At 41.1% G+C, this 15,509-nt stretch overlaps 1 protein-coding gene across 1 annotated transcript in view; it reads right to left on the reverse strand.

Annotated features, from left to right (window-relative positions):
- The window catches only part of CLASP1 (cytoplasmic linker associated protein 1), a 260,166-nt gene that overhangs the window by 62,158 nt on the left and 182,499 nt on the right, over positions 1–15,509 (reverse strand). Inside the window, exons 23-27 of the mRNA XM_088021764.1 lie at positions 14,388–14,495; positions 6,599–6,702; positions 4,698–4,721; positions 3,132–3,376; positions 1,277–1,340 (exon numbers count right to left, since the gene is read on the reverse strand). Of these exons, the coding sequence (XP_087877890.1) occupies positions 1,277–1,340; positions 3,132–3,376; positions 4,698–4,721; positions 6,599–6,702; positions 14,388–14,495 (545 nt within the window). The remainder of the gene's footprint in view (positions 1–1,276; positions 1,341–3,131; positions 3,377–4,697; positions 4,722–6,598; positions 6,703–14,387; positions 14,496–15,509) is intronic.

Here is a 15,509-nt window from a genome sequence, read left to right on the forward strand (position 1 = left end):
TGGCCCTAGAATTCAACCTTTCTTGGATTCTACTTATGTTGTTAATGTTAACCTTGCTGTGAAGTTCATCACAGGAATTTTAAGACATGCTTCAAGACCAGTACTGAGGAGAACTGCTGTCTCCCACCCACTACCCCTGCAGAAAAAAGAGAACCCCCACATTCATTCTTCTAGGCTCCCATGAGCATCTCAAAGAACAGGGGTCCCGTGTTGTTTTCTGTGTCCCTAGCCCAGAGCAAGTACTGAGTGCTGAATGACTGGACAGAGCATGTCTGATGACTCTGATGAGAAAGGGCAGAAAAGGAAAGGAAGTCACAATAACTGGCTGGACTTTCTGGCCATGGCAGGTCTCCTTCTCCCCGTTAAGACTTAAAAGGGACCATTTTTACTAGGAAAACTGTGGTCTGAGATCATGAAATCCTGCACTGTCAAGCATATGAGATTTGGTTATGCTGACTTAAGGTTCTACCAATTTTTGCACTTCTGGTCTTGTCCTTTATCCATCCTTTAAACTTGCCCAATAAACTCAATCCCCCCATTTTCTTTCTCTAAAAGCATCCAACTAGGATTCCTCCCAAACTAATGGCATGTGTTTCAAATCTAAACTCCAAGCAGGCTTCTGTAAAGGGTCCCTCTCTGAGCACCATTCCTGGGTCATAGTCAGGGGTGTTTTCCTCCCAGCAGGGATCCCCCTCAGGACTCAGTGCTCTCCTTGGACCCCGGGAGTGTGGATGCCAGCTAGGTGGCCACCATCGGGCAAATTCTTGGGGACAGGAAAATTCTATTTGGAGAAATAGCTTAACCTGATTTTTCAATAAATCCATTACATAAATGCTTCTATTTTTTTTATCTTGTCCTATATAGGCAAATTCTACATGGGGTACAAAAAAGAATAATTATAGACTTGATTATCTTTTTCATTTCTGTTAAGAAAAAAAAAGGCATTGCATTAGAATATGATGTTTTATTCTAGCACGTAGCCCACCGTTTGGCTAACAGGAGGTACCCCAAAGCATCTGAATATGACTATATCTTATTCTTTCCATTAACTCTTAAAACAAATTTTATTTAGTTTATTTAGCTCCAAGTTTTATGGACATGTGAAGTTCCCAAGAAGTCTTTTTTAAAAGATATAACATAAGCTGCTGAAGCTGGTGTTATATCTGTAAAGTCTAAACTGCGCTATGGGGAATTCTCTCTCACTCTTAAGTAGTGTATTATACAGCTCACGTGGACATGCAGAGGGGGCGTCGGCAGGCACGAGTCCCAGACTTACCTTGCTGTGAGGGTCAGCAAACATTCGGGTGAAGATCTCACACAATCTTTTCAATTCTACTCGACTAGAGGGAATAAAATGGAAATAAATAAATTTAGAATTTAATGAGTCAACACTGAGATTAGTGACAGCTTTTTTAAAGCTTTTTTCACAAACGAATCATTTTATTTAATTCATGATGAAATCAAGTAGAAATATAAAACCACGACAGTTTGACTCTCAAAATGAGGCAACTGAATCTCAGAGAGTGATTACCAAAGTTCGCACACATGGGAGTGGCAAAGCCCTGAGCTAAATCCCCCGCTCATTTCATTTGAGGTCTGTTTTCCACCTACCACAGATGAAAGGCAATGGGATAAAGTATAAGAAAAGCATGTGCTTTGGGGTGAGACGGACCTGGATTTTAATCTCAGTTTTGCTACCAAGTACTCAGATGTCTTTAGATCTGTATCAAACAAATGGCCACAGGGAGGATTAAAGGAGGGAACGCTGCCATTCCTGCCACTGCTGAGACCAAGAAAACATTCATTTCCTGTTAGTGCCCTTTTGCCTTTTCTGACCCTTACCTATATATACTACTGAGTCCCATTTTTCCTTCAAGGCTTGAATAAGCGTCGTCATCTCTTCCCCAAATCACCCTTGAGTAATCCCCCCTTCATACAGATGAGTTGGTTTGATGATCCTTTAACATTATTAACAACACGATCTAGTTAGACCAATGCCAATCAACAGATTTCTAGAGATTCTTCAATGGATACTTGGTGAACACTAAAAATCAAGAAACCAGGATCGCCAGAATTAAGCAGATTCTTGAGGAATAATAATCTCAACAAACCATCCTCTTTTTTTTTTAAATCCTCATTTTGTTTTCGACAGCTCACTAGAGCATCAGAGGCTATGTGCATTTCAGAAAGCATATGACAAAACTTCTCAAGGCCTCTCGGTGGGGGAACGGCACGTAACAGATACGAACACAGCAGGGTGGAGTCGGACAGACCAGATGGGCACACTTACAGCACAGGGATCCACTAGTCAAGGTTCACTTAGCAGTGCAGAGCCTACCCGTGACCACAAACTTACCCACTCTCACAGGTTATCTTAGAAAAAATCTCCAAAGAACATCGTATCTGTACTTCAGGGATTCTAACTTGCCCAATTTTTCACATTTTAACATCTCTGTAATTTTGAGATTCATCTTATAATCAAAGATGTATTAGTACTGCCATGGTTTAATAAGCAGCATTTCTTAGAGGGATATAAAATAGCAGTGTATCAACGGTGCCTCAGATTTGATGAAATATGGTATAAACATATACTTTTTTGGTATGTGTGATACATGCTCATTTTAGAAAATTTGTGAGATATAGAAACAAAGAAAAAAGCAAAATAATCAACTCTAGTAATAAGGCTGGTACTACTTTAAAGTACTCCATTTTAGTATCTCGTTACTATACATGTTTATAAGCTATATGTATGCATATATTACAAAATTTGAGGCTGAGACTGCTATGATTTTACCCACAACTCCAAAGTATAATGAACCATACCAACCAGCAGAGTTATTTTTTACCTAACTTGCAAACTGTATCAAGACTTCTCAAATAACACCTACCAGATAAATATGAACTGTAACGGAACCAAATGTTTTATAAACCTAATAGAGTATTTGTAAGATATTTCAAAGTCCTTGGAAGGCAAAGACCATGTCTTAGTCATCTTAGCACCCGCAGTGCCTGCCCCCGCGCCTGGAACTCGGTAAGGACTCCCTGAATGACAGGGAGCCCCCTTAAACCACTGCTAAGTGTAAATACGGGACTTCAAACTTGGCTCACGACCTTGGCCTCCTTGTCCTCACCTCAGTGTTCTTTGGCTCTTCAGTAAGTTCTGCAGGCCTAGAAGCCCTTCTTTCCTTTCTGACCAGTTGGAACTGGCACAGTGGTTGAGAACTTCTGCTACGTCCTCAGTCTGCCGCAGATAATGGGGAATGCCACCATTCCTGGAGCCGTACGAGCGCTCAGAGCAAACACTTGAGGCATCGCTGTTGGCGTCATCATCTGAATACATCCCATACGGCTCGTACCTCCTCCTCACAGGCTTCTTCTGTCAGATCCAACGAAGGTGGGGGTGATGGAGGAAGACATGGGAAGGTGAAATAACCATGAGTCACACCACACAAGATCAACAACAGAGTTACAGGTAAAAAGATACGCACGCACATGCACACACACGTATGCACGCACCACACTTTCCTGTACTCACAGATCAGGGAAATAAAAACCTAAAAGCAGACATCCAGTCAGAATAGTAAGTAACAGGCAGAGCAGTCCGTAGCAGAGACGGAAGAGTGTGGTCTCTAGGACGGTGTGTGGACTTCGCAGTGGGGCAGACTCGAGTGGTAGTCAGGCCGCCACTGACTGGCTGAGGAACTTCAGAAAGCTCCTCACCTTCCTGCTTCACTTTCCTCATCTTTGAAATGACAAGAATGCTACCTCCCACACGCCTGCTGGGAGCGTGTGTGAACTAACCTGGCTCAGCCCCTGCCACCCTGCAGGTATGCGCCCCCACTGGGCCCTTCGCAAACAGAAGCAATCTATTGTGAGCAGGGTCTGTGGGAAAATTTGTTGGAATATCCATGCTTCCTCAAGAAAGTCTGAAACTGAAATGTCAGGGACAGAGTAGCCCAAGTAAAAGGATGCTTAAATTATCTGAACACAAATAGCCTTCCTGCAGACCCTTCATTCGTTTCTCTTACCCTGAATACAAAACTGTAAGTTAAACCCATAAATAATATAGCAACAGCTATTAAACTGATAAGATACAATTTTCCCTAAAAGAAAAAAAAGTTAATTGGCTGAAACCATACAAATGCAATTTTCTTTTGTCTTTTTTTTTCTTTCACAAACGTAATTTTCTAATAATGTATGGCTTGTCCATCCACCATAACTTGCTCAGGACAATTCTGCCTTATGCCTCTTGTCCCAGCAGAATTAATGAGTTAAGTAGCACCTCTTTTCACTTTCAGAAGTATCCTTGTTAGTATGATAAATTATATCATCATATACACACACACACACATAAACAAACTAGATTTGTAAAATAAGAAAAATGTTGAATATATCCATTCATGAAATAGTAATGACATTAAAAGTAGACACAAACTGGGTTAATAAAACACTGACAGAAGGAGCAGAGCTTGAGATTCAAAAAAAAAACAAAAACAAAAACAAAAAACCCACTAAAACAGATGAGAGAGGGGACTGATTCCATTGCTAACAACAGCTTCACTAGACTCGACAAAATCGTAATTCAGACCAGAATTTCTAATTACACTACATGCTTTGTGCTTTCACTAGCCCCTAAAGGAAATATACTCGCAACAGAAAAAAATGAAGTTGTAAAACAAAAGTTAAAGCACTGGTACCTTGCTCCTGGAGTCTCCTAACAGCTGTAGGCAGGAAAATATTGAAGGATGGGGAAAAAGCATAGAGAATTATGTCAGAAGCATATGTGGGGATTGTTCTTGCAACAAAAGTGTACAGCAAAACATATCTTAGCAAACCAAAAATATAGGTTAGCAAGCGATTCATATCAAGTGAATAATAACAAAGAACGCTTTCACAATGGCATTACCTAGCCCTTCCTACACCTCCTAGAAACGCCTTCCAGTACTCGCTACACTTCTTGCTATGCTAAAACTCTTCCCACACCACCGAGGTACATCCCGAAAGTCACCATTAGTTCTCCTGTCTGCTCCTACGCTAGATTCTGTCTGCCCCTGGGGCTTCTACCCTGGGAGGCAAACACTGTGTACCATTCTTGCGCTCTCTCTTCTGCAGCAGGTCACTCTGGGAGGCCAAGCAGTTTGGACAAAGAGTAATAAGGGCAGCCTGAGTGGACCGAGAGCTAGAGCTCAGAGAAAAGCCCGAGTCAAGGAAAGCCCAAGCTCAAATTCTCAAGTCCGACTCTGCCTCCTAGAACTTTGTGCACAGTCCCTTGGGCGGTTCTTTAAAGAATGAGGAACTCCCCCGCCTTAACTGGAAGTCCCATTTAACTAAGGGTTTTGCACATCCATCATTTCCCACCCCTCTGACCTCCTAATAGGGTCTCTGAATAAGTAAGAGACAGATTCTCAGTGCTGCAGCTTGGAAGGAAAAATAGCTTCACAGAGTTCCGTTCCAGCTCATGACTCTGAAGTCAGAGCCATGGTTAGAGCAATTATCCTGAAACTCCAGTACCTGCCAGGAAAAAAAGCCCTTCTACACAGAAGGCTGATGAATAGAGCTGGCCAGGCAGCCCCTGCTTACAGGAAAAGCATCAGGAGAGTGGCAAACTGCTTGCTCACAGTCGCTTGTCAAAGAAATCTGACTGAGCAAGAATAAATGAGGGCGACACAGGACGGGATGAAAAGTGAGAATCCCTGTTAGCCACAGACTATAACATTTTGATCAGATGAAAAACAGGGCTGGGTTTAAAATTTCTGTGTCTGAAAGCAGGATGTTATAATACGTTTTTCCTCAGAGAGACAATATATCTTAAAACAGCACAAGCAAGGCCAGAGATCAGACAGTTCTAAAGAGGATCTATTTTAAATGCTGAGCACATCAACCAGAATATGCTAGAGGCAGTGTCACTACCAGCTGAAACGCATCTTTAAAAAGCAATTTGACCACAAATTGAAGGACCTCTACTCACTTTATATATATATATTTTTAAGATATTCCATTATAATGAGGCAAAAACATATTCAACCAGTGCTTTATATCCTCAGACTTCACTGGCATTAAAATTTAGGAGTTTCCTTAAATAATGACTCATTTTTAAAGACAAACAAACAAAGGTAAAATCGCAAGGAACAACTAGTGTGGTCCTGGATTCAATGCGAGATTTTCAAACCACAAACTCTGTTACCTACTATTATAATGATACGTGTAGGCTATGCCATTAGAGCCTGTAAAGCAATAGAAGCAGGAGAACGAAAAAAGGAAACGCTGGGGGAAAAAAAAATGGAGAAAAGGGGAAAAAAAAAAAAAAAGAAGCCCAATGACATCAGAGAAGCCCAATGCCATCAAAACTTCCTTGATACTGAGGAGCACAGAACGAACACCTGGCGCGAGAATTTTTTGTAGAGGGCCGATTTTCACTTACGTACAGGGATAGGAGTTTAAAGAGAAAGTGATGACAATATCAGTTTACCCAGTATTTACACAATTTTACAGAGTGCCCAGGGTGATTTAGTACCCTGATTTGGAGGCGATTTTCTGGTAGGACAGAGAAAACCGTGGCTGAGTAAGTCAAAGAGACTGCACACACTGCGACTCTTACCAAAGCATCGGCGACAGCAGCTTCGAGGTCTGTACTTGTGCTCAGAACTCGCATGGCATTCACAGAGCCAGGTATTCTTCCTGCCTGGCCAAGCCCAAACCGGTCTATTTAAGAAAAACAAAACCGAAAGACATGTCACTTTAATTCAAATTTTCTCAATCCTTTGCAAGGGCTCCTGCCTCTTCCCACCTACTGGACAGAGGCACTGGAAAGTCTCTAGCCAATCGGAACTACCCTTCACTTAAGAGTTCTAACTAGACTTGTTTACCGGCGGCAGAGGTTAGGTTGTTTCATATTTAATACCATCGTGCCACAAAGCATCCTAACAACTGAAATGGCTCTTTAATGTTTTATTTTTGAAAAGTGCTGAGAAGTGGGAGAGAGAGGGGAACTTATTAGAGAAGCGAGCCGGGCTGTGGGCGGAGTTTTTTAATCTATTTAGCGTTCCCTCTGGAGGCAAGTTGGCCCTGATGTTTGGTCAAACTAATTAGAAAGCTTCACGGTTTGACAATAGGGTTCTAATGAGATGTGTAATAAAAAGGTAAAATTTGAAACAAATGCATTCGATTGATCTCTGCAAATTTTCATTAGTGTCACGACTGTTTAACTGTCATTAACTGAGCTCAATTAATTTTTGGCATTTGTTCATGATGGCTGTGTCACCAAAGGTTATTTAAAAATCAGCTTATTAAAATTCTTCAATGATCATCACAAAAAGCTAGCACCTTCACTGCAAAACATTAATCATTTGGATAACAGTAGTATACATTTTTCCTGAGTCTCTCAAAGGATTTTCAAACGATAGTCTAAACATGTAACAAAATGGGTATGATCCAAAGAATTTAAAATAAATTTCAGCAGTTCAATTATTTTAAGCCTGTTAAGGATCAAGGACAATGAAGACTAGCTTTTTAAAAGCCCCATTACATCAGGAGAGCAGCCTTCCTTAAGAAGAGCTGAGGTTAAAGCTTTAACAGGAAAAAGTTCATATAAATTATACTCCCTAAGTGTATCATACTATTTACTGGCAAGCATTTCTTATTTAAAATCCTAATGTATTTAAAAAAAACCTTTGAAGAAAAATGTTAAGATAAAAAATGCTTTCTTTTTGTGAACAAATAAGACACTATTTGGATGGAAAAAAAAAAAAACAAACCCTCTCTATTAGCCATAATGAAGCATTTAGAATAAAAGGAAAGCTAAATCTGTTTTACGTGAATTGATCTTTCTTATAAAGTGGTATATTTAAAACTCTAGATATGTAACAAGAGTTCTTTAGAAAACAAGAACTCTAAAAGTGAGGTGTTGTTACTTAGCTTTTTTAAAATGTCGATTTCAAAAAATTACACCTTCCAGCGCCACCGAAAGGGGAAAATATTTAAACACTGCTAACCAAAACGTTATACAGTCATGAATTTTTATAAAGAAACAAAAATTGTATGTTATACTATCCCCTTTTTTAATGCACTTGTTGGTCACACTGCATGCTGTCTTAGCCGTTCTGTTCAAAAGATGATTAAATGTGCCATATAAACTAAGAGACCACAAAGCAATTATATCTAGATCTCTCCCCATATATGCATATATATATATATAATCAGTTGACATATGAAACAAGTGTAAATTTGAGATTTGCTGTGCATATGGTTTTATACATGATCTTTGCTCACGTCTTTTTTCCATTAAAAAAGGGTAGATAGTAAGGGATTTATGAGTAACAAAATGAAAATAACTCATTGTAAGCCATTTAAAAATTACCCAGCATAAACTTAAATAAAACGGAATCTAAAAAAATTAAAAAAAAAAAAGTATATCTCATGCCAGCAATTCTTGCTCCAGGGATAATACTGATTTTTTTTAGACAGAAAATTAAAACTGTAAGAACAATGCAATTATTCTGTGCTTCCCAGATGCATACAGCTCCGCCATACACAGTGACTGCAGATCACTGGATATATATCATAGATCATTTGAATTTCAAATCTGAAGGGGAAATGTTTGTCTGGATCTGAGCAAAGTTACAAGCCGTTTGTTTTCACCAGAGCAAAGTCCGTTCTACACTCACTGCTCTGATGTTATGATGAAGCTCCATTTCCCAAGAGATGGATACGTGCGACTGTGCCCTCAGTCTGGCCCCTGATTTTCAGGGGACTGTACTCTTCAGAGTGTGCATAATAAAAAGCATAGCTCGCTTCGCTTAGAGGAAACACAGAGAAAAATAACTCCATGAGTTGGTGACAGTTGTCCCCATCGACAGGCTGTAATTTAATACATAATGCCTTAGTCAAGTAAGAAAACTGTAGTTACCATATAAAAATGATGTCAGTTAAATCCAGCAAACTGATGCATCTCGGTATGCTTACTTTTTGCCCCAAAGGCTGACCGGGGGATTTCTGGTATCGTTAAAGCGGGCTGGGACAGAACATTTGGGGACCACAGGCTGCAAAGGCTACCTGCCGCCTGACCTGATTACCTGAATCGTGACCTTGTTTTTCCGTAAAAGTTTTAGGACAAATATTTATACATATGAAATCATGCACGCTAGGATTTGGAACATTTAATAACTAAACAGTTCCTCCAAGTAATCAGAACTTGACACTAATAATTAACATCAGTAATCAACACTTTTTGGGAGCAAAGCCTCTGGAAATGAAAGACTGTCGAGGGACCTCCATCCCCTCTTTCCCCACAGGGACGTTTCAGGATACCTATTTCCGGTGACTGTTCTCCTATTTCGGGAGGGAGTCAAAAGAGGGGTAGAAGCCCCTCCCCGTGTTTTTGTTTGTTTGGTTTTCACATAAACATGAACACTGGAGAAATGATGTTGTCAAACAGGCTATAAAGCATCTACGGCCTATTAACAGAACCATAAACATTCAACAACTTAAAAAAATCAAAGCACGTTGGGGAAAACAAATATGAAGGGCGTACATGCCAAGTGCTAGCCGACACTGATGAAAACAAATGCGAAAATGGGTGCGAAACTGGAACATATGAAGAAGCCAAGGCATGCAGTTAGCACTTGTTCACCTGACTGCCCAACAGTTTCAGCAGTGGAGAGGGCACTAGTGGACCTGGAATGACGTCGAGAGGCTGCAGGTAAAAGGAACGGCAACACCCACAGGATTAACACAGAAGTACCCCAGACAGGAAATGCCACAGTCCAAAGGGAACGCACAGACTGCTCCCAACAAGGCCATGTTTTCTCATGAAAGGAAATGATGCTGGAGATGAATGGAGAGCAAGTGCCAATCCCCAAACTCTACGGCAGCCTGCTGGCTCTCACAGGGCTAGCACACACACAGGCACGACAAAGGCACTCTTTGCGGTGTTCCTTAGGCACCACCTGAGCTCAGACTCCAGGTTTGTATTCACGCCACGAAGCCTCAAGGAGCCGTTAATGGACATATGCAACATGAAGGACATCAGGAGTCACAGAGCACTGTCTATATACCGAGTGGAACAGCAGTAGAATGGATTATTTACTCAGCTCACGAGATGCCTCATCGGTACGTGATGCATACGCAACCATGCACCAAAAACAAAAGCATAGAAGTTCGTCATGTTATCTGAACAGAAACAGGATGAAATCACGAGAAAGGGGCTCAACAAATGAAATTCCGTGTTCCCCAAATTTTTGCTCTACTGTTGCACGGATACCCTTAGTATCAGTGAACTTATTGTTTAACTGCCGGAGACTGCGCTGTAACAGGCTTAAGGAGCTTCCCTGGCGAGGCATTTGCAGTACTCTGGTTACGAGCAACCACTCCGTAATGCAGCTGGGGGCAAATCCTGGTTTGATCACAACCAGCTGGAGGACCTGAGGCCAAGCGCTACATCTCTCTGTATCTCAGTTTCCTCGGCTGGAAATGGTGCTAAAAGTGGTACGTACCTCTTGGGAGTGGAGAGAGTTGCAAGAGATCAGACACTGAGCACTTAAAGCAGTGCCGGGCACTGAGTAAATGGTGAAATGGTGGGAGCAACAGGAGTAGTGCTGCTGGTGCTGGCGGTGGCAGTGACGGTTACCAGTAAACGCCAATTTATATGTCTACGTCAAATATTACTGTATTAGCAAGTATTCATAATAAGCATATAAATTCAGCAATCTGAGGAATTCTGTGCTAAACTCTGTCCGCAGAGAGAATTACTTTCAGAAAGAACCGTGAAATAGGCTTTGGTTCAAAATAAGAACTTACTGAGCAGAGTGCCATGCAATATATGGCTTTTCCTTACCTCCAGAAAAAAACCCCAAACACTGTGTGCTTATAGTCATTACTCTGAAAAGAACATGGTGGTCGTACCATGGAAAATTCACAAGGTTTAACAAAGTAATACCAAGCAGTGCTACTCTTCACCCACGCTACGAGAGTACACTGTCCTGTACACGTGAACACTTTTGTTTCGTCATAAAATACCAGAACCTCAACTCTTCAATACAGTTTCTTTTAAGATTGTTTTTAAGGTAATCTCTATACCCAAGGGGGCTCAAACTCACGACCCCAAGATCAAGAGTCACATGCTCTACCGACTGAGCCAGCTAGGCACCCCTATAATTTTATTTTTTCAAGCTCATGTCACTTTATGAAAATGCACATATCTGTGGTATTAAGTGGTATTAAATAGCAAAGGTTACCTGGTCGACAAGGACAAATTTTCACCAGCTTGCAAAAGGAAAATTTCTAACTCCTCAAGATGCACACAAATAAATTGGCAATCTCTAATAACAGATATAAAATAATCACTTTCCTTACAGAAGGAAGTTGGCAAAACACATTTTAAGACTGAAGCATACCATTTACTGTACAACATATCAGCACCATACCCTGGTAGTTTAAAACTGAAAATAGCTTTTAGGCAATACCTGATGGTTTCTTCTAAAGTCGTCCCCTGGTTCTGTTTCAACAGACTATTCTACAGTAAATCTGTCATGTAAAATGAGTCCTTTGTCACTTTCTCAAGTGAACATCCATCAGTGGAATCCAAGGTGGACCCAGTTATGTCAAAGCCTGACAGCAGAGCCCGTACTTGCACTTAGAAGTTGTCACTGTAACCATATACATATTGAAAATGGTCCAAAATAACTTTGTAATAAAAATGCAAACATAAAACCAATATATAATCACCAAAACACAATAATTTCCACCACCACCCCTTATTTCAAACTGAAGGCTGGCTATATAAAGGGCCACTAACACAAAATCTCACTAATTTATAGAAGGGTTGGGAAACAATTATTAAAGTGAATGAGAAGAAGGAGGAAACTTCACATTGTCTGAAGGGCACAGCGAGTTCTCCTGGGAACCTTTAGGGACTCATCTATGAATTCCTAGGTCCTAACTCCAAACCTGGAAATCATAATTGCGAAACATTGCTGGACACTTTCTCTGTGCTTAAGCCTGGAGAGAAAGCATTTAATACATTTCAGAGGAACAAATCAAAGACATTAAATTATCAAAACTTTCAAATGAGGCAGGGAAGCAGCCAAGCTTTGAAGTCAGGCTGGATTCAAAACCTAGCTCCACCGTCTAGCTGTGTGACCTTGAGAAAGTGGCTTACTCTCCCTAAGTCTCTGTTCTGTCATCCGTAAGAAAAGGGATGACAGTAACACCTGTCCCAGAAGGCGAACAGGAGCCATGAGGGGCTGCACCTGCTCAGAATGGTGCTGGTATGCACAAGCACTGCTCCTGTTCTCATTGGATAAAAGTCTTATGGGCAGATTTAACCCAAGGAGGCAAAGGAGGCATGGCATAAAAATTCAGCTGAAAAGATGTTAACTATGGCCCTGACCACAACAGAAGACGTGTGCTGTTGCTAGTTTGTTAGGAAGGGGAAATATCTGTATCCACATCTTCTGCCCTGGTAGGAGCAATTGTGCATTTCACCATTCTGGGCTGTCACCAAGACAGACACGTATGCAGATTAATTTCACCAAAGAAAGTAAAAACCAGACTAGATCACTCAAGTACTCGGGGTTCAATTAGGAGCTCAAGAGTTCAGCACACTTTGCCTGGTCCACTGACCACATGCTGGATTCCAAAGGCTGCTTCCATGGATGATAACAAAAATACCCATACATATATGAAATAAAAACATGGACTTGCCTAAGAGGCCAAAAAACCAATAAACAGATTGAATCGTTCACTTATATAACAGGTTGTTTAGAAGGTCAGCAAGGATGCAGAGATATACAGCCTTAACTTAAGGAAAAATCACCAGTTCATTTGGAAAAAAAAAAAAATCATCATTGCCACCCGATTTGTTGAGAATTCTGTTCTGATGCTTCAGATTGCCATGGAATAGCGGATGTGTATGAGGTAAGTCGCCCCACTTAGGATCTCATGGTCATCAGGAAGACTAAGTCAAGGGACTCATCTGGCATAGCTTTAACTGCATACAGGACAGCAGGTCATAAGGAAGTGTATCTAGATTTTGACTATTGATACTGATGGGATAAAAGGATATTAGGAAGAAGTGTATGACATTAGGAGCAGAGAGAGGCAAATATTAAGACTATGTGTTTCTGATCCATCATCTACTTTCTGGAGTGACATTTTTATATCTGAAAGACCAGTTACATAATTAGAGTTGAAATAACAGACTGCTGCAGACCATAATTCCATATAACAACTTCAGGCCTAGGCCTAACATTCTAAAATGATTTCCACCTGCTATGCTTATCAAAAGGAAAATAGACAGTTTTACAGCAATATGGCAAAGAACTGAAACACAATTACTAGAGAATACAAAATATTTTTTTGTGAGAAGTGTGTGTTCTTTCTAGAGGTCTCTAGGGATTAATAATTTGCACTATGAGGTATATGTCCATTTTAGACTATTCAAACTAAAAAGAAAAGGCAAACACGAAATTCCATAAAGGAAATAGGTTTCTGTCGGTTTTTCTTGAATCCTAAGAACTGTGAAAATATAAACTCTGGCTATAAGAGAGACTGAGGTTGGTGGGTGAGCAACCCAAATGGCACCTGGCGGGTGACCTGAGATATGGTACTAATACCACCTTATGGCAACGAAATACCGTAAATTTCTGCCCTGGGAGGGCATCAGGTCACAGCCTTTAAATAGCCTATGGAGCCCAGGAAGAATGAAAATATCTGATTAGTTAACAATAAACGTTGTAAAGTCGTGCATTGTGCCATACACCTCAGCGGCTTATCAAAAAGCTACTTTGGGGGAAAAAAAAAAGCTACTTTGGGCTTGCTTTAGGAGGAGGCACTGAAATGACTCACTTAACAAAAAAGCATGGCTAATCCCTTCATCCATGCAGCTTTTTAACGTTATCACCCCTCAGCTGAGCACATTTCATGTCGTAGACATTATCACGATTGTATTTTTCTCCACCTTTGAACTGAACCACGTAGGGCCTGAACTCGGGTACAATTCAAAACAAATTGCTGAAATTCAATGACAAACAATATGCTTGGGATTCGCTCTACTTTTAAGAAGCAATTCACTGTCACTGAGCGTCCCCTTATGTTAGAAGTTGACCACGCAGATGGGCTTGCTGGCCAGCAAGTGGTCACAAATGGCAACGGCACAGGGTGAAGTGGTGTTTTTTTCCTCCAATATGTAAAAATTGGAAATGGCCAAACTTCAAGCATGCAGAGGGGGGAGGGGACAACAGAGGGTAACTAAGGAAGAGGAGAGAGAGAAGAAAGGTTCACAAGGACAGTAGAGGAGGGAGAGCAGGTCATTCCACCTGGCGGTGTGTGGGACAAGCATTTGGAGCAGGGCAAGAACTCTGTTCCGAGAGCCAGTGCCTACGTGTACTCACCGAGTGGAGGAAAGCCCCGAGCGGGGCTCGTATCGCGGCTGCTCTCACAGCTGGTATTACGGCTGCACCCCTGACTCATGCTGGGTCGAGGGATACGGCTGCTCCGTGCTAGTGTGCAGCATGAGGGGTTTCAGAGAAGGTGAAGAAGTTTAATGAAGACAGAAAAACTCACAAAACGTCAGTCACATTCCGTTAACGTAATCATGACATTGTCCGCGCTGGGGTGGGGCGTGGGGGGGGGGTGCATCGTGAATGGCTATCCCTGCTGAGGCCTCACTGACTGGCGTGCTGACAGGCCTGATAACGGGCCTGCATAAAAACTCGACTGTGCTCAAGGTTTCGGAAAGCTGTGGGTTTTTGTATGGAAGTGAAATAATACCTAAATGTAAGAAATGAAAAGAAAGCTTTCCAAAGAGCAAACTGGCACCAGGAAATCCAAGATCAAACTCTTTTAGAAAATGATCAGTTTTTATGGCTTTAGCAAACTGGCTGAACAAAATGATAAACGACTAAAGCCATTTTCATATACACTGCGTTGTCAGAAAGATCATTTATTTTGGATTAATAAAACGGAATAAAGGCTCGAAATCCATGAACTTACCTAATTAAAAGAAAGAGGGTTCACTTCTCTCAGCCTGGGCTTCTTTACAAAGAGAAATTCTAAGGACTGACACAGCTGGAGAACCTGCCCACTTCAAGTAAGTATCTAGATGCTTCAAACATACTTAATTACTGAAACCAACACATATAGAGTTGGGATTGCTTTCCCTTTATTTACTGGTCCCAACAATCCATTCCTGCTTTTTCTGTGGGAATCCAAACAGATCTGCCTGTGGTCCTTACTCAAGCACCTTCACTTTACAGCCTTACACGTGAGTCTGTCAATGGTATGTGGACTGACAAATCCCAAAATTCATGTTAAAAGATCCCTCCGCTGACCTAAGAATGGCCAATTACTGTATGATTATCCGTGGGTAATTTTATTGTCATGTTACAAAAACACTGAGAAGACAGTGTCACATGAATAGCTTAAGGTCTAACATAACTTGGCCATAAAGCTCAGAAAAGACCATGATGCTTTTGTTTTCTAATTTAACTTGAGGAAACAAAGACACAGTACTG

The sequence above is a fragment of the Eumetopias jubatus genome, unplaced genomic scaffold (genome assembly GCF_037043125.1).
Source record: "Eumetopias jubatus isolate StellerSeaLion01/CBP00866 unplaced genomic scaffold, mEumJub1_p1.0 scaffold_3, whole genome shotgun sequence".
In the NCBI taxonomy this organism is placed as follows: domain Eukaryota; kingdom Metazoa; phylum Chordata; class Mammalia; order Carnivora; family Otariidae; genus Eumetopias; species Eumetopias jubatus.